Source organism: Schistocerca serialis, chromosome 4, assembly GCF_023864345.2.
Source record: "Schistocerca serialis cubense isolate TAMUIC-IGC-003099 chromosome 4, iqSchSeri2.2, whole genome shotgun sequence".
Taxonomy (NCBI): domain Eukaryota; kingdom Metazoa; phylum Arthropoda; class Insecta; order Orthoptera; family Acrididae; genus Schistocerca; species Schistocerca serialis.
In genome coordinates this window covers 600132459-600157385 of record NC_064641.1, presented here as the reverse complement: position 1 = coordinate 600157385, position 24927 = coordinate 600132459, and the positions used below count along the sequence as shown (strand labels likewise).

General features: G+C 42.3%; 1 protein-coding gene across 1 annotated transcript in view; it reads right to left on the bottom strand.

The window, feature by feature from the left end:
- The window catches only part of LOC126474629 (dynein axonemal intermediate chain 2), a 170633-nt gene that overhangs the window by 47727 nt on the left and 97979 nt on the right, over positions 1 to 24927 (bottom strand). Inside the window, exons 5-6 of the mRNA XM_050102108.1 lie at positions 16883 to 17235; positions 8515 to 8650 (exon numbers count right to left, since the gene is read on the bottom strand). Of these exons, the coding sequence (XP_049958065.1) occupies positions 8515 to 8650; positions 16883 to 17235 (489 nt within the window). The remainder of the gene's footprint in view (positions 1 to 8514; positions 8651 to 16882; positions 17236 to 24927) is intronic.

Below are 24927 nucleotides of genomic sequence, written 5' to 3'. Positions count from 1 at the left end.
CAGTTACTCGCGTCCAAATTAAGGGCGCAGTCAGGCTAAGTTTCGATCTTGGTAGACGCAATATTCTCGTCGACTCCAATGGATACTCTCCCTCCTATGATGTCTGTCTTGTCGATAAAGGCCTACCTATCGTGCATCACTAAATATTTCGGAGCTTTCTGCTTTGTGTTTTGTCTGGCTCCCAGTCCAGAGTATTACTTGAGTGCGACAGCTTTTATGGGGAGAAATAAATTTAGGGACTTTGTGGTGTCACCGCCAGACACCACACTTGCTAGGTGGCAGCCTTTAAATCGACCACGGTCCGTTAGTATACGTCGGACCCGTGCGTCGCCACTATCAGTGATTGCAGACCGAGCGCCGCCACATGGCGGGTCTAGTCTAGAGAGACTCCCTAGCACTCGCCCCAATTGAACAGCCGACTTTGCTAGCTATGGTTCACTGACTGCAGACGCTCTCTTTTGCAGAGACGACAGTTTAGCCTAGCCTTCAGTTACGTCATTTGCTACGACCTAGCAAGGCGCCATATTCAGTTACTATTGATATTGATATTGTGAATCATGTACCGTCAAGAGCGACGTTCTTCATTAATGGATTAAAGTAAAGTATCAAACTACTTACGTCCGCGTTCTGAATTCTAATTCCTTGTCATTTTCCAGACCTCACGTCAGTATAGTTCTTCCCTCCTCACGCCAGCCTGCGTGAGCTGAAACGCGTGCATTTCGGCCTCCACTAGTAACACGGTGTTGGCTCTTCTGCCAACACAACAGACTTTGTTACAGATGCTTCTGCAACTTACTGTTAACATTTCGACATCTGAAATGTCTTTACTTTCTATGCAATCTGATTTTACTCTCTGCGTATCCACTGGATACTGGCAAGCATTCATCAGGAGACCTCAAACGGCCGCTTAGCCTTGTGAGGTAAAGGGCGAGTTGTGGCCCCCTGAAAATATTCAAAGCTCAGAGTTGGCGTGGCCGTGCTGGGGCCTCTCAGCGAGCTGCGGCTCGTCGGCGGCCACGTGGTGCCAAACGTTAGCTGGGCTCCAGGGACCGCGTGGCTCGGAATTCCTTGATGACGCTGTGTCGATGAAGGAGACATGCCAGGAGTGCCAAAGATATCGGACTTTGTGAAACCTTAATGGCAGCCATTTCACAGTTTGTATAGAAATTAATAGTAGCCAGGTGAGTCACGTTACCTCAAAAAGAAACATGTACCTTACCATTATTTGCAAGACGATTCTGGTGGTGTAGTCAGATTTTCAATATCTTTATTAGTTTAAAGTTGAGTATCTGATGATCAATTATACAAGTAACACCCAGCAACGAATTTCCAAAATCTAAACGGTTCATCCGATTTTGTCGATCGACGTGTCTTTAGAAAGCTATTAGTGGCCAATTACTATCGATCGCTTCAGGCCATAAGTACTCCACAGTGACACGAAAAAACGGTAGCAGCATGCTCATAAATATATTTATTCGTCTATGTTTTTGTTCGTATCCGATATATACTATTAATGAAGAAATTGGTCAAATATTTACTGTGTTTGGAAAGCACTGGCACTTTAGGCTACTGGCCTATCTTTTGTTTCCATTCCTTTGATATATGTTTATTTAATTTGTTTATGTATTTAATTATTTGTGTTAGAGCGTGTTCATGGTCCAGCCGTATGAATATTTATTTAATTCCAAATTATTTAAATGTAACTCCAGTATTTCGAATGTGTTTCGTTACGTTTGTGAGTGTGCGTTGGCTTGGAGACAGGGCGGGAGCACTCTAGCCAATCGCAGTGATCGTTCCAAAAGGGACACGTGGAGAGACTGTATGGAGGTGGGGGAGGAGCATCATTTTGAGAAAGGACAGAGGGAGTTCTAAGGGGTATAGGAGAGGACACGAGGGAGTCCTGGACAATACGGTGCGACGTACGGTAGCGGGAAAGTCTTGGAGAGTGGACCAGTTTGCGTGTGGTCGCTGGAGATAGAAATACTTCGGAGTGCCGACTTGTGAACTTGTGAGTGAATATCTCGCGAGCTATGCTGTCGTTCATAACTAATTACAATCAGTAGGAGTCTATTGTTTCCCTGTTATTCAACTTATATTCTATTTAATTGGTGGACCATCGACACCAGTAAGTGTTTTGCAGAAATATACCGCATTCTCAAAAGTACTTCTGCTATCATATTCATCATTTAAAGTCGTTAAGATTGTACCTGCAGATTTTATTTAATTGCAATCTTTCATTTATAAATTACTATGTTGCATTAAAAATTCGCAATTGCCGAGTGATAGGAACCTTCGACCATTTGATTCATGTATATACTGTACACTCAGCAGTATTTGGCTCGTAATGCGACACCTACGTATACCAGCCCCAAGACAACGAAACCAGTCAAAACTTTCTATATTTCAACTCTGAGTCAGAGAGTACGTAGTTGAGTGCCATCATTTCATGTTTTATTTGAAAACCCACCGCCTACAAAAAAAAGCTATATGCACTGCACAAGTACTCTGCTATCTGAGTAGCTATTTCGTCTGTTTAGTCCACCCCTAACCTGTCAAGAGGAATCCTACAGTTCCCAACCTCATAACGCAAGTTCAGAAATCTGCAGCCAAGACAGTCACAGAAGTGGCAGAGCCTCTGGTTGAGACCCTCTTCTCGGTTCCGATTCAAAGGACCTCGATCAGTTCTGGGTACAATACTGCAGATTGTAACCTCTGCTTACACCCAATGAACGACACCAGCAGTCTTCATTACTTCCGCCAGTGTCTGTACGAAAGGAGGATGGCCTCAGAATCCAAGTGACAAGCATCGTTGGTACCGACGTGAGGCACAACTTGAAAATGACTGCATCCTGCACCTCTGACAGTCGCAGGCAGGACCTCCTTCACATCTCGGATGAGGCCCCCACTGATGACATATCCAGTATACATTGGACTTCTTTCCAGCTTTGGGCGCAATTTCCCTAAGGAGGTCCATAACACACCAAGCACTGCAAATAAAAAAAAAAACTGTTTCCAAAAGTAGGCCTAAGTATGGGATATAACTTTGTTTGTTTAAGTGATTCAAGTAAAGAGTCTAATGAAGATGTTCATAGTTTATTTACACATTTCATTCACTCAGTCGAATTTAGTCGCCAGTTCATATATATGCAAATATCAAAAAATGGTTCAAATGGCTCTGAGCACTATGGGACTTAATATATGAGGTCATCAGTCCCCTAGAACTTAGAACTACTTAAACCTAACTAACCTAAAGACATCACACACATCCATGCCCGAGGCAAGATTCGGACATGCGACCGTAACGGTCGCGCGGTTCCAGACTGTAGCGCCTAGACCCACTCGGCCACTTCGGCCGGCTGCAAATATCAATTCAAATCTTTAAAGTCGAGTAGGCACTGGTTCTCATCATCAAATGAAGCTGAAACTGCATGATAAGGTATACTTTAGTAGTACAAAAATACTTTAAGTTAGAAAAGAAAAATTCATCCTTAGAAGAGACTCCCTAATTTATAGTGCAAATTGCATTAAAAAAGCAAATTCTGAATGCGAGAGTCCTCGCCTGTGTGCTTATTTAGATGGATAGAGGCCTACATTGGTAATAGGAAATGATGGTATGTGTTGCGAAATTCCTTGGACTTGCAGGCAAAGAGGGATAGGTAATGATGTAATATGACCACCTGTCAGAAGTCTGAATAACCACTTTTTGCAGAGCAGATGTGCAGAAAGAGAGTCAGTGATGCTCTGGAAGGTACCGACAGAGATCTGCAGCCATGCTGGCTCCAGTACGTGGCCACCTGCGCTAGATTACAAGGTTGAGGATCCGTGGCGCGTTCAGTCCGATCGAGGTGATCTCACAGATTCTCGATTGGGTTTAAATTCGGGGAGGGTAGGGGGGGGGGGTGTTGGTGGCCTGGAGAGTACACTAAAGTCATCCTAATGGTCTTGGAACCACTCACATACATTGCGATTTGTGTCACATGTTATCATAATAATAACGTCGTGTGACGAGGGCCTCTCGTCGGGTAGACCGCTCGCCTGGTGCAAGTCTTTCGATTTGACGCCACTTCGGCGACTTGTGCGTCGATGGGGATGAAATGATGATGATTAGGACAACACAACATCCAGTCCCCGAGCGGAGAAAATCTCCGACCCAGCCGGGAATCGAACCCGCGCCCTTGGGATTGACAATCTGTCGCGCTGACCAGTCAGCTACAGGGGCGGACGCGCGACATGTTGCATTGTCATGATGGTAGATGCCATTGTGCCGAGGAAAACCAAACTGCATGTTGGGGTCGACATGCTCCCCAAGGATAGATGCACACTTGTGTTGATCCATTGTGCCTTCCAGTATGACGAGACCAACCAGGCAATGCAACGAAAGCATTCCCGAGACCACAACGCACCCTCCACCGGCCTGTACCTATCTGACGATTTTTGCAGAGCGGTACATAACAAAGGCCATGTGTCTGATGGAGCATATAGCGTGATTCGTCTGAAGAGGCTGCCTGTCGCCACTCAGTGGACGTTCAGCTGCCTTTGTAGCTGATGAACAGCAGTCAGCATGGGTGCATGAACCAGGCGCCTGCTACAGGGGCTCATACACAACTCCATTTGCTGAACAGTAGTTGAGGAGGGACTGTTGGTTCAACTGTGCGGTCAGTTATTCAACAGTTGTATGTCTGTTTGCACGTACACACCTCCGCATCCGTCTTTCACCCCTGTCAGCTATGTCTCGTGGTGCACCACTGTTGCCTCGGCGCCGGTTTTGGACAGCGCCACTTTGCCGTGCACGGCGTATTTGAACCAAGGAGGCACTCAAACAGTTTACAGAGTTAGACACTTTGTAAATGCTTCCACCCTTCGCTGGAAAGCAAATGATCATGTCCTTTTGGACGTCAGATGAATCGCTCCTTTTCACCCACCACTGCTAGTGCCACCTGTCGTTTGTAAGTGGTTATTGCACGTTGACGTCGAACATAGCCGGTGGTCACGTTAGGCTAAGGCCGGTATTACACTGTCAAATTTCCTTGTCAAATATCTTTGTGCAATATCTTTGTCAAAGGTATTTGATGGTGTAATAGGGAACTTTGACAAATGTCGTCCAATATTTGATCAAATCTAGGGCACCCTGTAGATTTGATCAAATAAGTCGCTTGTCTTCTGTTCTCTGCAATGTGACATGTTACCACATGGAGCGCTAGCATCGCTGCATTCTGTCGTCTGTTGTGTTTTTATAAACATTGTCAGTAAATACAATTGGTGTGTGCCGACAACTACAAAATTAAGATGCATGAATCTGATGAGGCCCTTTATAACGTGAGGCACGCTGAATGCAAAAATAGATTACGAAGATTGGAGACCTGACCTAACCTAACCTAACCTAAACCTCTCCTGTAATGTGTAACAGTGAGCCTGTCTTCTGCAGATGTAGCAGTTCTTAAGTGAATATTGTTCTTTGTGATATGAGGATACACTTCTTTGAGCACATACAGAAATGTATGTTCATCCATTCATAAGTAATTGATGTACGACTTGACGTCCGCCACTATAAGCTCACGTAACAAGTATTGTTGAATGCTTTTATCGTGTTATAAACCCACGGCTTCACCCAGGTATGTTTCCTTTTTTCCTCCGCTTCTCTTCCGCATGTGCACACAGTGCAATTGTGGTACATGCAACTGCTGCGGTTAATAACAAGTTGTTGTTGTCAGCCATCTTGAACTTTGACGAAAAATATGATGACTGTGTAATACCCCTTCTAACGCTACGTCAAAGATCTTTGTCAAATATATTTTACGGAATATTTGATCACATCTTTGATCAAATCTTTGACAAAGAAATTTGATTGTGTAATACCGGCCTAAGCGCAAATTGAGACGAATGTAGCACGCGTGACGTGACACGACACTACAGCACGATGTGCACGTTCCGCAGATGTCGCGCTGGTACTGCACATATTGCAACACGTACACATACTTCCCACGTCGATTGGCAACGATCTGCGCTGACAGAATCGATGCGCGCATCCTGTAATCTTTCTCAAACGATTTTACAGAAACTATTCAGTAAAAATATATGATTTTTGCCTTACTTGCGTGATGTGCGGCTCGAGAAACTGTGCCACAATCACAACGCCACGCGACCTGACGCAGGCGCGGCGCGTCCCAGTCGTGGTGCAATTTGCGTGGTCCAATTTGAATCTGTGAAGTTACAAAAAAGCGCGCTGTGCCACACGCGCAAATTGAGGCGCGACTCGGCCCTGCACCATGTCGCGCGGCTTTGTGGTTGTGGCACATTATCTCGCGCCGCGCGAATACTGTGGGCGGGGTGGGGCGGAATGGCAGTCCTTCCATATGTTCACTTCGGCATGGTGCACATGGGCAGTGGAAGTATTGCTCATCCCAAAAATCAGCCTTGCGGTGTACCGAATTTTATTGTCACTGACAAGGGAACCTCCCCATCGCACCCCCCTCAGATTTAGTTATATGTTGGCACAGTGGATAGGCCTTAAAAAACTGAACACAGATCAATCGAGAAAACAGGAAGAAGTTGTGTGGAACTATGAAAAAATAAGCAAAATATACAAACTGAGTAGTCCATGTGCAAGATAGGCAACACCAAGGAAAGTGTAAGCTCTCGAGTGCCGTTTTCTCGATTGATCTGTGTTCAGTTTTTCAAGGCCTATCCACAGTGCCAACTTATAACTAAATCTGAGGGGGATGCGATGGGGAGGTTCCCTTGTGAGTAGTGTTTCGTTTTTCGACATTTAAGCGCTCCATCTCTTTGCGTTAGTACATAACAGTTTTCAGTTACATATATCTGTATACTTTTTTGTTTTGTTTATTCTTTTGTCAAGAACAATGAACAGTTCAATAACTGATGAGCGATTACTCATTGGAATTATATCTTTTACTGCCACAATGTTTTTAGATCGATTAGATCTTATGTAGCCAGACTTTAAGGAGAATTTTTGAATACAGTTTTTTTTTCGACGATCTGTAATAAACGTTCTGCAAGCTCCAAGGGTTTTCTGTTTCACTCAGTGATTACATCCTTTCCCCCTCCACTTAGCTTGGGAACAGCTTATGGCACCTTGCTGTGAATTCTTTACTGTGTTGACACGTATCTGTAGGATGGATACTGAAGATGTAGCTCTAGAATTGCACGCCACTTAAGCAGTGGCCGAGGAAATTTAATCATGCAGGTGACTTTTCCCACATATCAGAGTTAGAATGGATTCATTTTAACTCACGTCACTGAGGGTTCTTAATGAAACATTATTGGTAATTACAAAAGAAAACACACATTACTGGCTGTGTTTTACAAACTAGTGTTTTATTTTAAACGACGTAGGTTTTGAGTTACAAGCCTATTTTCCGAAAATGAGCCTGAAAATCAAATCTTAGAGCGCATTAAACAAAGTAAAATTATGTCAAATGTCGGTTAGAAAGTGTGTTTCCCGTATTATTAAAAGTGGAATAATAATAAGAACATTACCTAGGAAGGAGGATGTCCACCACACGCTGCGCATTGGAAGCAAAGAATTCTCTGTCTACGTACAGAGATCTGAATCCGAATTCCTAAGTATTAGGAGGTAAATGCTAAGAACTTCGTTTGCCTGTGATTGGAAGTACAGTAACACTCCTAGACCAACATATTCGGAACTAAAGTATCATACAGGGTGATACAAAAAGGTACGGCCAAACTTTCAGGAAACATTCCTCACACAAATAAAGACAAGATGTTATGTGGACATGTGTCCGGAAACGCTTAATTTCCATGTTAAACCTCATTTCAGTTTCGTCGGTATGTTCTTCCCCCTGCGCTCAATGGAGCACGTTATCATTATTTCATACGGAATACTCTACTTGTGCTGCTAGAACATGTGCCTTTACAAGTACGACACAACATGTGGTTCATGCACGATGGAGCTCCTGCACATTTCAGTCGAAGTGTTCGTACGCTTCTCAACAACAGATTCGGTGACCGATGGAATGGTAGAGGCGGACCAATTCCATGGCCTCCACGGTCTCCTGACCTCAACCCTCTTGACTTTCATTTATGGGGGCATTTGAAAGCTCTTGTCTACGCAACCCCGGTACCAAATGTAGAGACTCTTCGTGCTCGTATTGTGGACGGCTGTGATACAATACGCCATTCTCCAGGGCTGCATCAGCGCATCAGGGATTCCATGCGACGGAGGGTGGATGCGTGTATCCTCGCTAACGGAGGACATGTTGAACATTTCCTGTAACAAAGTGTTTGAAGTCACGCTGGTACGTTCTGTTACTGTGTGTTTCCATTCCATGAGTAATGTGATTTGAAGAGAAGTAATAAAATGAGCCCTAACATGGAAAGTAAGCGTCTCCGGACACATATTTTCTTTCTTTGTGTGTGAGGAATGTTTCCTGAAAGTTTGGCCGCACCTTTTTGTAACAACCTGTATAGGGTGTAGAGTACACTCGAATAACCTTATGATTCTAGAAGATTGCATGGCAGATTGCCGTAGCTAACCTTGACGCTGAGGCAGGGTTCCTTCTGCTGCTGCAGAATGTCCCACACGTCCAGCGTCCCGTCCATCCTGGTGGTGCAGAACACTGAGTACCGGGTCGGGCTCCAAGCACCATCAGTCAGCAGCGCGCGATGGAAACTGTACAAACACAAATACGTCTTGCTGTATTACGACAGTGGAAAGGAAAATTAGCCATTGGTGAGTCATAGTTAGAGCCAGAGTATGGTATTATCTGGAAGCCAAATCACCAGTAGAATTTACGGGGTTTTGTGGTTGTTCCACGTTTGTTTCTTCGGTATGTGAATGGCTTTCAAGCACCAAGCAGCGTTAGTTTTTATGCCGTTAACAAGTATTAAATTAATTGTTTGAGAGTCTGCAGTATAAGAAACCATCAATAATGCTTGTTAAAGAATGATTAAGTACTTAGCTGCAAATGGCCACTGCCCTAATTTCTGTATAAACAAAATAAAAAAAATACATCCAGTTCCTTAGAACAAGTGGAATACTGCCAATACTACACCAGCGGTTAATATAGCTCATGAACAAAGCCAGTGAATAGCGCGGAAAGTTCGATGTTTTAGGTGTACATGTGGATACAGTTGCAACTGGAAGAAACTTATTTTTGAGCTTGACAAACAGCAATTTTTTCACTTCGTATCGTTGCAAGCCTCGTACGCAGGCATCAGTATCTCAGTGTGCTGACAATATTTCCACTCTTCAACGTCTTGTTGCATAATATCCAATTAATTACTTACGAAGTACGAATTTATTTAATTTTTCAGGCTTTCCCGGCTCCGGCTCTCTGTTGACATTTTGGATAAAAAAAAAGGGAGGAGGGCGGGCTGTTTGACGGCATGCTGGCGTCCCTTTCAGCCATAGGGGTTTTACATATTTATTTTTTTGATGATACAATTTATTTTTCTCGCAAGTGCATTGTCATAAATGGTTTACAATTTTGTTACAACGAGTATTACAGTATATTCCTTTTTTACATATAACAAAAGTTTAAGTAACGTTATTTTAATATAGCATAGGTTTTTAGTAGAAAAAGACATAATAAGAACAGAAGGTATAGTAAAAGCAAAAGACATAATACATACAAAAGATTTAATTAAGAAGATATATATATATATATATATATATATATATATATATATATATATATATATATATATCGTGCATGGTAAGTTTGAAGATACGTAAGTGAGATGTAATTTATAAGTAATTTGGTGAGCCGGCCGCGGTGGCCGAGCGGCTCTACGCGCTACAGTCTAGACCCGCCCGACCACTACGGTCGCAGGTTCGAATCCTGCCTTAGGTATAGACGTGTGTGATGTCCTTAGGCTAGTTAGGTTTAAGTAGTTGTAAGTTCTAGGCGACTAATGACATTAAAAAAGTCCCATAGTGAAATTAAAAAAAAAGTAATTTGGTAGAATTTACATGGTAGGTATCAAGGGTAATTTTCTTGATCTTTGTACATATATTTCGGTAATCTCTTGTAGATATCAGATTGCGAGCGTAGTTGCTTTACAATATTTTTTGGTTATAATAGTATACACTTATAGGTGGTGTTGCGTGTCTTCCTTGGGTATTTTCAATTTTGGTTGAGGTTTTTTTAATTGTTAATGGATCCTGAGATGGAGTGTTGGCTGTTGTCAGGTGTTTGGTGTTGTTTAGACTGTTTGATTGTTTCTTGTTATTGTGTGTGTGTGTGTGTCTGTGGTTAATCCATTATTCTTTCATCTAGGTGAGTTGCTGTTGTTGTCTTTTCAATTAGGGGTTGCAGGATTAGGACGAGGTCAGTGAATGTTTTGCCTGTGTTTTGGGCTATTGTGCGTGAGGGTGGTACGTATTTGTAGGTAGGTTTTCTTTTTTCTTTTCCGTTTGTGGTGACAATATCCTCCATGTCTCGCCTGGTGTGGAGTATGAGTTTTCCGTATCTCACCCTGAGCTTGGCTATTCTGGTTTGTAGTGGTTCTATGCCTGAGATTGTGTACACTTCATTGCTGGGAGGTTGTGGGATGCAGTTTGATGATACTGCATATAAGTCTTCTTTCTCCTTTGAAGAGTTTTTCCACTATGTGGGCCTGTATTCCCCTTTGTGTTCAGTTCTGTGCACCAGTAGGCTGTATCATCTGAGGTCTGTAATCTCTGGTGTTCTGTCTCATTGCTGTTTCCTCAGCTTCCTCTTCTGTCCCTTGCTAGCCGCTTCGTAATCGGTCCGCGCCGCGTCGAGTGTTCCGTCCCGGGTCGGCGCCCGCTAGGCGCGACTCCGATGGTTCCCTCTGACAGTTGGTGTTCCAACCGAATTCCGCGCCCAATTTGGCCGTTCTCTAGGGTGGTCGTCATCTCAGGAGTGTCAGGACAAATCTGTAGTGTCTGGTGCTCTGTCTCGTGGCTGTTTTCTCGATCCCCACTCCTGTTTCTTGTGAAATCTCGATGTGTTTTGCGTTGAGTTTTCAGGAGTTCAAGAGCTGGATCCCAGGCCGTGCTGAGCTGGTATCCAGTGTCACGGTTGATGAGATTCTCCATGATCTTGATCTGGGTGGAATCTTTTATGGCACTGTCCCAATATCTATTGATCTGTGTGATAATCTCGGTGTCATTGTAGTTCATCAAGTGACTGAGTTCTAGACGGTGTTCTGTTATGGCTGATTTGGTTGCCTGTCTGAGTCTGGTGTGCCTCTGGTGTTCTTTACACCTGGTGTCCACAGTCCTGGTGGTCTGGCCGATGTATGACAGCCCACATTCGCACGGTATATTGTAAATGCCCAGTTTCCGTAACCCCAGGTCATCCTTTACGTTCTCCAACATTGTCCCAGACTTAGTGGATGGACAAAATATGCTCTTGATGTCACGTTACGTGAGAATTCCGCTAATCTTAGCAGAGATCGGTCCAGCATTTGTCACGTATGCCACTCTCTTTGCCACTTCTGGTTCTTCTTCTGGATCCTGTGGTTGACTGGCAGGTCGAAGTGCCTTCTGGATGTCTCTAGATGAGAGTCCATTCTTGCTAAACACCGACTGTAAGTGTTCTATTTCCATCGCCAAACTGTCGGGGTCCGGCAGAGTGTTCTGTGCACTAGAGTTTTGAGCGCTCTGGTCTTCTGTGCCAGATCCTGGCAGCTGTTGACTTGCAGGTATAAGTAAGTGTGTGTCGGTTTGTGGTACACACTATGCCCAACTGTGCCATCAGGCTTTTTCTTAACTAATACATCCAGGAATGGGAGTTGTCTATCCTTTCCAGTTCCATTGTGAATGCTATATTCGGGTGGCATGAATTCAGATGTTTCAGAAAATCATCTAGCTTCTCCCTGCCATGGGGCAAATGACAAAGGTATCATCTACATATCTAAAAAAGCACTTGTGTGCGAACTTCGGGTAGAAGTCCCGTTTTTTTCAAAATGTCAAAGAATTTATTGTTCAGAAACTACCTGCGAGAATAAATAATGATATCCCCCCATCCCCATGAACCATGGACCTTGCCGTTGGTGGGGAGGCTTGTGTGCCTCAGCGATACAGATGGCCGTACCGTAGGTGCAACCACAAAGGAGGAGTATCTGTTGAGATGCCAGACAAACGTGTGGTTCCTGAAGAGGGGCAGCAGCCTTTTCAGTAGCTGCAGGGGCAACAGTCTCGATGATTGACTGATCTGGCTTTGTAACGGATTTGCTGTGCTGGTACTACGAACGGCTGATATCAAGGGGAAATTACAGCCGTAACTCTTCTCGAGGGCATGCAGCTTTACTGTATGATTAAATGATCATGGCGTATTCTTGGGTAAAGTATTCCGGAGGTAAAATAGTCCCACATTCGGATCTCTCTGCGGGGACTGCTCAAGAGGACGTCGTTATCAAGAGAAAGAAAACTGGCGTTCTACGGATCGGAGCGTGGAATGTCAGATCCCTTAATTGGGCAGGTAGGTTAGAAAATTTAAAAAGGGAAATGGATAGGTTACAGTTAGATATAGTGGGAATTGGTGAAGTTCGGTGACAGGAGGAACAAGACTTTTGGTCAGGTGAATACATAATTATAAATACAAAATCAAATAGGGGTAATGCAGGAGAAGGTTTAATAATGAATAAAAAAAATAGGAGTGCAGGTAAGCTACTACAAACAGCATACGAACGCATTATTGTGGCCAAGATAGACACGATGCTCACACCTACTACAGTAGTACAAGTTTATATGCCAACTAGCTCTGCAGATGACGAAGAAATTGATGAAATGTATGATGAGATAAAAGAAATTATTCAGGCAGTGAAGGGAGACGAAAATATAATAGTCATGGGTGTTGTAATCTGACGACATCCATACAATATTTATTGTTCCACGGATGAATAAATAAATAAATAAATAAATGGGTGACTGGAATCCGATAATAGGAAAAGGGAGAGAAGGAAACATAGTAGGTGAATGTGGATTGGGGGGAAGAAATGAAAGAGGAAGCCGCCACGTAGAATTTCACACAGAGCATAACTAAATCGTAGCTAACACTTGGTTCAAGAATCATAAAAGAAGGTTGTATACATGGAAGAAGCCTGGATATACTAGATGGTATCACATAGATCATATAATTGTAAGACAGAGATTTAGGAACCAGGTTTAAAAATTGTAAGACATTTCCAAGGGCAGATGTGGACTCTGACCACAATCTATTGGTTACGAACTGTGGATAAAAACCGAAGAAACTGCAAAAGGTGGGAACTTAATGAGATGGGACCTGGATAAACTGACTAAACCAGAGGCTGTACAGAGTTTCAGGGAGAGCATAAGGGAACAATTGACAGGAATGGGGAAAAGAAATACAGTAGAAGAAGAATGGGTAGCTTTGAGGGATGAAGCAGTGAAGGCAGCAGAGGATCAAGTAGATAAAAATACCAGGGCTAGTAGAAATCCTTGGGTAACAGAATTAATATTGAATTTAATTTATGAAAGGAGAAAATATAAAAATGCAGTAAATGAAGCAGGCAAAAATGAATACAAACGTCTCAAAAATGAGATTGACGGGAAGTGCAAAATGGCTAAGCAGGGATGGCTAGAGGACAAATGTAAGGATGTAGAGGCATACATCACTAGGGGTAAGATAGATACTGCCTACAGGAAAATTAAATAGACCATTGGAGAAAAGAGAAGCACTTGCATGAATATCAAGAGCTCTTATGGAAACTCAGTTCTAAGCAAAGAAGGGAAAGCAGAAAGGTGGAAAGAGTTAAATGGACTTATGTTTTGAAACAGCACTGTACTTTGCTGTGTACACATGCCACATTTTATGGACTGTAAGATGCACCTTAATTTTGTAAGGTATTTTTTTAAATATAACATTTTTACCATTTTTATCATAAGACTGCAAAGATAGACTAAAAAAAATTCTTAGGTTAGAAAACTGAACCGACCTCTTAAATCCCTGCAGATTGTCATCTGAACTTCTTCTTCGTCATTGTTGTCCTCTTCATATATATGTTGGTTTTCACTGCCATTGAGAGCATTACCAATGCTGCACTTCTTGAAAGATTTAATAATGATGTCTTCTCTCACTCTAGACTATGACTGGTTAACCCCTGACCCATTTGTTTGACTGTAGGTTGTTTAAAGCTCCCTTTGGCATGAATTCATGTTGGGTTTCATCCATCATCCATTTGTTTCATTGATCTCTCATATACACTTCAAATGGTTTATTTATCAAGACATCAAGAGGCTGCAATTGTAAAGTAAGTCCTACCAGAATAACAGAAAGCTCTGTATTTCCATGTCTCAATTTCCCTTTCAGAGTTTCCTGCAGCACTGACTATATGGCCATTTTTAAGACTGTTGGAAATTTTAAATGAAGTACTGGATATTTTTATATTAATTTCACGTATGAGATGAACCTGAATTTTGAAGGCAATTTTTTGAAGAAAAAAGTGCATCTTATACTCCATACAACATGGTACCATTGTAGAAGCATGTGTGGAAATCTAAACTGTAAGGGGGATTTCAAAGTATACAGAGCATCAACGCCTAAAATAAAGGATTCTTCTACAAAAGCCATTTTGTATAAGATATCCCAGATTTAACTATGTTCTGCACCCAAGCACTTATGACCTAGATTATCCAAATTCATAATTTTACTAGTAATCATTTTTGACATGAAGAAAACAGGGTGTATCATAGAATGTAGAGCTATTAAAGTACAATCTCAAATAAAAAACTTAGAATTAAAATTTTAAAAAAATGCAAAAACAAGTTAACAGCAGCTATCCTTTCGAGAGCAGCATAGTTTTGTTATTACGGGGAATAAGCCTCTTCTGTTTGGTGTCATCTCTTGCACTCCTGCAAGTTGCGAGAACCTGAAAGTAGTTACTGAAGATATAATTACTTACTATACAAAATATGAAAACCGATCTGTCTTAATTACCCTAACATTGTTGAAGAATAGAATTAACTATTTATTTCATGTTGTATTTTTACATAATTATGTACAAACAACAATTAGATATTATTTTTTATGTTTATCTACATTGCTTAGGTAGCTTACTTGTATTTAAATTTTATACTTTATCATTTTTAGATGTATTCTGTTTTTATTTTATTTACTTAGTGCTCCCACCATGTGAAGATACTTGAATCAAAATAGTACTACTTATATTAAACTTAAAGGGGCAAACATATAATTTTTAATTTTTATAAGTTTTATGGGTCGTGGTTTCCAAAATTTAAAATTTATGTTTATTTCATGCTTTGTAAACTTTATATTTTGCTGGAAGTCATGGAACGATAAACGCTCTGTCCCTACATTCACACAAATACCTCCCAGGATGACGCATGAAATCGCAACACGACATCTTTTTCACTAATGTGGATTATGTGGTTCTTTTTAAATTCACACATACATTCTTGGACTTTGTTTTACCATATAGTTAGCTAATTTAGCTAACATACCCAACAAGTAGTGGAAATAATTCTAAATCAGATTGAAAGTAAGTGGGCTGCCATGGCACCCTCTTGCAACAGGCTGTCTGAACTATTAGGACGAAATTATTTGATTTAGTATTGAACTGAAGACCTCAAAAAGGACTACAAAAAGGTCTGAGAGCATTGCTTATCTTTACAGTTGAGTCACAATCACTCAATTTTTGATTTGTAGATGCTGAAACGGGCCACTCCAATAGTCAAAAATCATCATTATTGATCAACCATGAAAGATAAACATATACTTTTGTGGACTTTTATTTATATCTTTTGGAGGCCTACAATCTGGTACTACATGACTTTATGTAGCTCTTATATATTATGCAGTGTATATCCATAGAGTGTGCTAATGGGAAACATTTTACTTAATTTATCTGATAAAATTTAAGTGGCTGAACAGATTTTCGTGCAACATAGCTAAGAACCATCCATATTAAACCAGCTTTTGAAAAAAAACTGCATTGAAATCAGGCCTTTTGTTTTGGAGCTACAATGCCACAGATAGATATGCAGATACACACGTTAAACTTATAACAACCCTCTGTTTGCATCAGAGGTTTAAAATGAGCATTAAATGAGATGTGGGCAAAAGAAGAAATTCTGAATACCAACTCTACAACAGAAACAACTGGAATTGAGGTAATGGCCATTGTTGTTTTTGTGGTCCCCAGTCTGAAGACTAGTGGCATGTAGCTCTCAACATTTACTGAAGAACTGATGTGCATGGGAAATATAAGAACAGTAGTTTTCCTTTGCTTTCAGCTGTCTGCCATATCAACAAACAGAGGCTATATTGGCTAGTGTTGCAAGAGCAGATCTACTATCATCCAGAGTGTCAACCCCCTCCTCCTCCACAGACACCAAATGAGATAGCTGCTGCCCTTTTTCAGGAACCATATGTTTGTGTAGCCTCTCCACAGATATCTTTATGATATCATTGCTAAGGCTATCTGTGTCACTGAGGCAACCAAGCCACTCCACTGCAGAAAGGTCCATTATTCACATGAAAAAAAGGGGGAGAGGCTAATGGGCATATAAGCCATAAATTGTGATTCTGTCAGGTATCCGACAAGCGAGTTCCCGTTGTTTCATTGGTTGGTAAACAGTCTTCGCAAGTTCCCGTTGTTTCATTGGTTGGTAAACAGTCTTCAGACACTGGTAGTGCATAATTTCACATAAATCTATACTATGTAAATTAAATTTCTCTGCTTTCATTTGCTTTGAGTTGTTAACTCTTACTCTCTTAAATTTCTCCAGCAGGATGTTTCACAATGACCTGACAAGCACTGGAATTTCATAACTTGTTTCATATAACCCTAATTAATAGATGGTTTATTTAACTAGTACAAGTTCATAACTTGTATGCTGTAATTCACTTTAGTTGACTGTTTCTATACTCTTTGTAGCTACGTTTGTTACCTAGTCCAGATTATAGCTGATTCTTTACAGTCTTCTGACCATATCCTTGTAGTCCAGTCTCCAACGGTTATAAAATTTTTCACAAATGCTGGGTTCCTCTGAAGAGCATATACTGGACCTATGTGTGCTGTGTATTTAGATACAATTTTTTCTACAGGAGTCTTTCCTTTGCGATTACATCCAAATACTGTGCCATTTTCAGTTCCAATCATAAATCGAGTCGGTATTGTGCCCTCATATTCAAGACAGGAGGCTCCAAGTGCCCTACTCAGGGACTGGTCTTCACTTTTTACTGGGTCCAGTATTAATGTTTCAGTTGGTTCAGCCATCTTCCTTGTATCCCACCATTTTACCTGAAACAGAAAAATTTACTTTCCTTTGTATTACAAAGAAAATCTGTAATGCCCATTAAATGAAATGTGGATCAACAATAAAGGCACAGAAATGGACATATTTTGCAAATATTGGGTTGAACAGCTCTTTGTGTGATGTGCCACAGAAGTGCACTAGGAAATACACATGCTGGTTGCACTAATAAATTATCACAATGGTTGATATTACCACTCTGATTTGTTGTATGTCTTGTACATGAAGCACATCACTTACCCATTATTTTTAAGTGTAAACACCTTATCTATGATTAAATTATTCCAACTAGTATCACTGGTTGATAGGTTGTGACTAGGTTAAAATCAAATGAAATAGTAAAACACAGTCATGCTCAAGGTGTACACTGCACTGAGAACCTTTTGTATGAATAGGTTCAGAAGAAGATGCTGTTAAAAGGTAGGTCAGTACCATAGTGAGATAAATGGTTCCAGTAAAAAATCTTTGGTAGCACACAGTGTCATATTATTTTGCATGCTGTCTTTTACATTTAAATATACTGTAACATAGCACAGTGTTTTGGGGAACACATAACGTTTAATGATACTGGATACTGCATCCAGGACAAACTGATCTGCCAGGAGACAACAGTGCCCTCTCTCTCTCTCTCTCTCTCTCTCTCTCTCTCTCTCTCTCTCTCTCTCTCTCTCTCTCTTTCTCTTTGACCCTCTCCTCCTCCCTCTCTGTCTCATAGATTGTGAAGCAAAATTTTCTTCTGAGCTTAGCAGATCATTACAACTTTCTTAGCACCTGCTTGCTGCTCACCCACCTTAACAGTGGCATGCATATTCCTTGTGTCAGAATACTGACATCCTAAAGTGAAAGTTATTAATGTTTTCTTAATTACAAACATACAAGTGAGGGGCTGTCATAATATTTAATTGTTTGAAGTAACACTTACTTAAACCCTATGGTGCAAGTCAAGTGATGTACCTGTCATCCCTTTTTCCAGAGAAATACAATTTTTGAAGTAGTAGATCCCTCATAAGAGAATAACATAATCAGGATTTAGATGGAACCTAACACTGACACCAAAAGTTTTTGTTATTCAGCCTAGAACCAGTAAAAAGTGAAGCTTTGTCAAACTATTGTGGTACATTTACAAGATTGCTTTACTCGTGTGGTGTCTTGACAGGATAATGCTTGTTGTTCATTTGCAATCAATAAATTATTCAAAACTAATTTTCTGATGGACTTAAATTTGAAATGACAATACCCAATATTATAAAATTGAAATAAGCATGTCATTTCTTATTACAGACCCATTTACCACTTTCCACTATTGCCAGAAATTTTTCGGAAAATAGCTCATAGAATGAATACTAAAACATTTTTGTGAGCAGGACCTGTAATTAACCTCGCAGTTTGGCTTCCATAAAATATTCTCTACAGACATAAATCCATTTCATTTTTGAAACTGCTGTCATTGTTGCCTGTATCTTAATTCATAAGAAAGTTGGTCAGATATTTCTGTGGCTACATTTGTTTTCCCTTTCTGCACAAGAGTAAGTTTAAGGTGTTGATAGTGAGTTTATTCTTGTTCCTAGTGCTATATTTATGGATCTAGGTACTGTTATTTTCAAACTGTGAAATAACAGTCACCAAACGAGGGTAAGACTATTGTGAGGTTGTTGTTAGTAGTGGTACATCAAGTTTTTTAAACAGTTGCCTGCAAGAAATTTGAGGAGGACAACAAAAATTATCCTTACAGTACATTTATGTGCAATGAATGCTTTTTGTATTTGTATGATTTCTCCAGAAAAGTATTCCATTTGGCATTAATGAATGTAACTGTGCAAGTGAAGACACAATCTAGGTGCTTTCATCATCAATACCAGCAACAACATATAGCACATATGTTGTTGAACTCAATCATTTGGAGAGATTTATAGTGACAATTAGTTGAGGACTGCCACTGAAACAAATAATTGTACAGTATCTTTGTTTTCTGAACTCATGTTTTCTTTTTGTGTGCCTGTTTTACTGCCAGTGCATTGCTTGTTCTGTAAAGCAAGTATCTACTTTATAGTGTCACATGTAACAAATTGGTGACTTTAAGAATGTGTGGTTTTAATTTTGATCGTACTTTATTGTCAATCAGTGAACAAGTGGTGACCCCAAAGAAGCCCATTGATGACCTAAAACACCTGGCTACTAGGGATGCAACCTTATCAGAGCAGTCGATGTGCAATTTGGAAAAAGTGACTTCCATTCCTCCAATAACAATCTTGGAGAAGTGCTGAATTCTTTACATGACATGCAGTTCACAGGCAATTCACTGATTAGCTGTATAACATCTTCAACACGGCAAGAAAACTTCATCACCCTCTACATGCCACAACAACCAGACCTATGATTCCAGCTTTTGGAACATTTGCTTTCTACCTGTAGTGTTTGTCATGACAATCTACATTATATTTTGACCACCAGTAATTTAGACAATCAAAACGCATTTTTATTATCTGTTATGAAGCACGCCACAAGTGGGTTTTACCACTTTCAGAACTGTTGTACTGTGAGCCATCTTACTGCTGTGCCCACACACTGATTCACATCTATAGGCATATTTGACAGTAACTGAATGCATGTGATTACACAATAACTTGGTTATTAACAATAATATGTATACACTAAAGAACACTTAACAATCATACCCAAAACACCTGCAAGGGTGATCACATGTCTGTGGTGAATGGCTCAACCACTGATCATGGAGGGTACACACTCCTCAGTGATCAAGCATACAGCCCAGGTTGTGGCCTTGGAAGGACAATGGATCATGACTGGCCCAGCATGTGAATGGTCTCCCGTCTCACACATACTGTTTAGTTTGCAGGCACAAGAAATGTAGTCAATGAGTGACAGCTATCCAGTTTCCATATGGGGTGTTGGGGTGCTGAGTTTTGGCCTAATAGTCACACAGATCCCTTCTTGGGGATTGGGGATTGGCAGCTGCAAGAAACGAAAATGTTCTGTCTGCAGCTAGCAAATAATTGTGCCTCACACACTTGTGGTGATGTCAGTGCAAGTGTGAAGGCCACAGTGTGTGGCATCACACATGGCTGATGTGGCATGTGGGAGGGGGGGGGGGGGGTGTGAAGGCTGTCAGGTGTGGCGGTGTGGCGTGATGTCATTATGATGCAGCATATGATGTACTCTGCTGGCTTCTGTGGTGGGGCTGGCCAGTGCACCTTTGTGAGACATGGGGAGGGGGGGGGGGGTAGGTTTGGGCTTACATGGCTGCTTGGTGACAGCTGGCAGTGTGAGTGAGCCAACGGCAGCTGCAAGGAGCGGCTCTTTCTTGCCAGTTGTGTGCAGAGTTTAGTCGCTTGCCAAGTACTCCGCCAAGTCTAAGAAATGCGCGGTGAGCACTTTTGTCAAGATGTATTCTGGTTTGACTCTGTTGATTGAGACTTTAGTTGGCCTACCATTATACTCGATTTCTAATATCTTATCAGTCAATGCGGTCCCAAGTACAGCAGCAGAAGTGGTAAATGTACCGCGTCTACATGCAGCATGACATGCTTGCAGCACTGTAAGTCTGCTTGGACAAGGGCTATGCCAGCACCATGCTGTATCAGTGGGTGTGGTTGGAGGCCAGCCATGTGATTGTGCAGGCAATCTGCTAGTGGTGGGGCCAAGATGAGATGCCAGACTCTTTCTTGGGGGTCACTTGCAGATCAAAGAGTAGAGCAGGGCTACCTCCATCCAGGTGGTGTTGTGGCACCTCAGGGATGCCTTCAGTGTCCGATGGATCGGCTCAACCATGCTATTAGATACTAGGTGGTACCTTTTTGTGTGGTGGCGCCATGGATCACACAGTTGAATGACGTGCATAGTCAAACTGATGGCTTCAATCTGTAGTTACGTGGCTGGGGCAGCCATAGCAGGCCACCAAGATGCCAACAAATGCAGAATCAACTGTGTCAGCGGTGACGTCTGCTACAGGTGTGGTCTACCATTTTAAGGAGGTAGCGTTTGTCTTGGGTCAAACGAAACAGGCTTACAGTGTCCACATAGCAAGTGTGAAATGGTGTGTCACACTGGGGAAGGCGCCGATAGGCACGTGGGTGTGTCACCTGACTTTGGTGTGCTGGCATCCCAAGCAGGTGCATGCCCACTGACAGTAATCTTTTGAGATTCCAGGCCAGACAATACGTGTGGCCATGACTGACACCATGGTGTTTGTTTCAGAATGTGATAACTCATGACCACAGTCGAAAGTGCTGTGCCGGAATTTCTCTGGGAGGAACAGGTGATGTGTGCCTGTTGTAAAGCCATACCAAGCCTTTAGGGAGGATCCAGCGATTCACACCAGTTCTAGATGTAGGCTGCTGGAGGTATTATGTTGGAACCTGTCCAATTCTCTGTCGCCCTCCTGTTCTCGTATGACATCTTCAAAGTTCACTGTGGTGGAGATGACTGGACAGTTGTGGGACAAGCAGTTGGCGATGATGTTGTCCATCCTGGATATGTGGCAGATGTCCATTGTCAACTGGGACAAGCACTCCAGCTGCTGTAGTTGGCATGCAGAAAAATTGGCTTTTGTTATTGGTTTATGGCCAGTGAAGGTAATGAAGTGACTGACTTCTATTGACAAACGGAAGTGTTTCACTGCCTCATACACAGCCAGCAGCTCATGGTTGTATGTGCTCCAAGACCATTGCGATGTCAATAACTTGTGTGGGAAGCAGCTGAGTCGCTGCCAGATGCCATCAACGCATTGTTGAAGCACTGTGCCAATAGTGGTCTGGCTGGCATCCACTGCGACATCCAACTCCACATTGTGTATTGGATGGGCAAACACTACCGCTTCAGCGAGACACTGTTTAGATTCGATAAAGTTGTGCTTAATTTCATCAGTCTGTGTAATAGAAACCCTTCCTTTCGCAGTGGAACCACATTGCACTGGAGTCAGTGGTTCGAGTACTGCAGCAGCATTATGCAAATGAGACAGGCAGAAGTTAAGCATCCCGAGATAATGACATAGGCCTCTGTTAGTTTGTGTGCTTGGCACGTTTATGGTCACCTGTACTTTGTCCAGCAGAGGGGTGGATTATGTAGGGGTGATTTAGGTGTCTGAAAAATTCGATCTCACTGACCCCAGACACACATTTCAACAGATTGTTCACTATGCCAGCTTCGCTCAGGTACTGGAAAGCAGTTGTTGGGTGGCTGCAGTGGAGCTCAGGGGTGTTTGAGAGCACAAGGATGTCATCAAAGTATGTGAAGCAGAACGGTAAACCTCATAAGACGCCATCCAGGAAACGCTATCAAGTCTGGGCAGCATTCTTAAAGCCGAACATCATAAACAAGCTCTTAAAGGGCCCAAATGAGGCGGTAATTGCGGTTTTTTCTACATAGTCAGATGCCACAGGGACAGCATATATGCCTTCAATCAGTCAGTTTTGCTAAATATAGTCGCACCTGACAAGGCGAGGCTATAAGTCCAGTAGATGCAGCAATGGATATCTGTCTACATTGTCCTTGAATTTAGTGTGTGATAGTCCCCATATGGGCACCGTGAATGCCCTTTTTAGGCACCAAACATAAAGCAGAAGATCATGGGCTGCCTGATGGTCAGACAACGCCTTGTCATAACATTGCCTCAAATCAGCTTTTGCTACCACGAGTCTATCGGGTGCAAGCCGACATTGGTGGCACAAAATGGGAGGACCGGGGATGGCAAAATGATGGTGGAGCATTGAATAATCAATGCCCTGTGGCGCTCCTGACAAACGAATTAGCTCCAGAAATTTGTTTAGAACGCCTGGAAATGGTCTGGAAGACGCCACAGGTTTAATGATGAAGGAGGCAGCCCACAGTCACCATCCTGCTATCTTCAGACTCATTGTAGAGTTGATCAACTGGGCGTTTGAAATGTGTGCAAGTAACTTGTAGTGTCTGAGGAAATCTGCATCCAGGATTGGCTCATTAACATCAGCCTTGCGAATGTGCAGCGCAGTCCAAGATCCACATTCCAATGTTGAGTACTGTATGTTTTTATAGTGGAATTGTTTGCTGCCGCTTGGAGCCTGTTACAACGTCAGTGGGGTACCTTTAGAGTAGCTGCTGCTGAGTTGCCAGCTGCGTGAGCCATGTCACCTATTACCTGGTCTGCTGCCATGCGATGCCTGCTACTCTATTGATGTGAGTGTGCCGATTGGTCAAACTGTGTGTTGAGTGCTGCCACCAGGGTAGCCAAGTTCTGTATGCGGTGCTGAAGATCGGTTCCATTGCCAGGGCTGCAGGAGGTGTGTGTTGCCACTTAGTGAAGGTGGCTCGAGGTTGTAAGGGGTCGTAGGTGGGTGCAGATGCTGTACTTGGTGATGTTGCCAGCGTATCGTGCACTCTTTCCATCAGGTCTGCTACGGCGTTCAGTTGCATGTCTGCACAGCTATGACTGCTTGCATCTGACAAGGGAACCTCCCCATCGCACCCACCTCAGATTTAGTTATAAGTTGGCACAGTGGATAGGCCTTGAAAAACTGAACACAGATCAATCGAGAAAACAGGAAGAAGTTGTGTGGAACTATGAAAAAAATAAGCAAAATATACAAACTGAGTAGTCTATGCGCAACATAGGCTACAACAAGAACATTCTGAGCTCGGGAGCGCGGTGGTCCTGCGGTTAGCGTTTGCAGCTACGGAACGAGAGGTCCTTGGTTCAAGTCTTCCCTCGAGTGAAAAGTTTAATTTTTTATTTTCAGACAATTATTATCTGTCCGTTCGTCTGTCCGATGCGAGATAACTGCGCCGTAGTATGGGGACGTTACACCTAAACAAACATCGAAACACACGACTTCAGTCGAGTACAGCGCACGGAAGAGAGAGTATTCCTGCTAACGAGGCTCCTTGGCTGGCAGTGAACTGTTCGCTACTTTGGACGAGAGTACATTAAATACGTGAGACGTATTCCGTGGGCAATGTGAGTCCAGCAAATATAGCTCGCGACTTCATTGGAGAGGCACGTCATTTCGTCTACTAATCGCACTATTTTGGGATGCGATCGCAAAACACAGACACTAAACTTATTACAGTGAACACAGACGTCAATGAACGAACCGACAGATCATAACTTTGCGAAAATGAAGAAAGTAAACTTTTCACTCGAGGGAAGACTTGAACCAAGGACCTCTCGATCCGCAGTTGCTCACGCTAACCACGGGACCACGGTGCTCCTGAACTTAGATTGTCCTTGATGTTGCTTATCTTGCGCATGGATTACTCAGTTTCTATACTTTGCTTATTTTTTTTCATAGTTCCACACAACTTCTTCCTGTTTTCTCGATTGATCTGTGTTCAGTTTTTCAAGGCCTATCCACTGTGCCAACTTATTAATAAATCTGAGGGGGGTGCGATGGGGAGGTTCCCTTGTGAGTGGAGAGGCTGTGCACCCATGGAGCATGCAACAGCAAATCCGGACCTATGTCTGACTGTACAAGAACTGTGATGACCTCCAGTCACTTCATTCTCCTTGGCACAGCAACCACTCTACTCGTTGCTCCTCAGACAACGAAATCCAGAGTATCAACTCTTCCTTAAGCTGCTTCTAGGAGAACTGCATCGACTGGTGGTTATTATGGCAGCGTAATTCTGGTCCAGCTGGTTCACAACATGTCCAAATTTCGAAAGGTTGCATATGATATTGTTCCTTA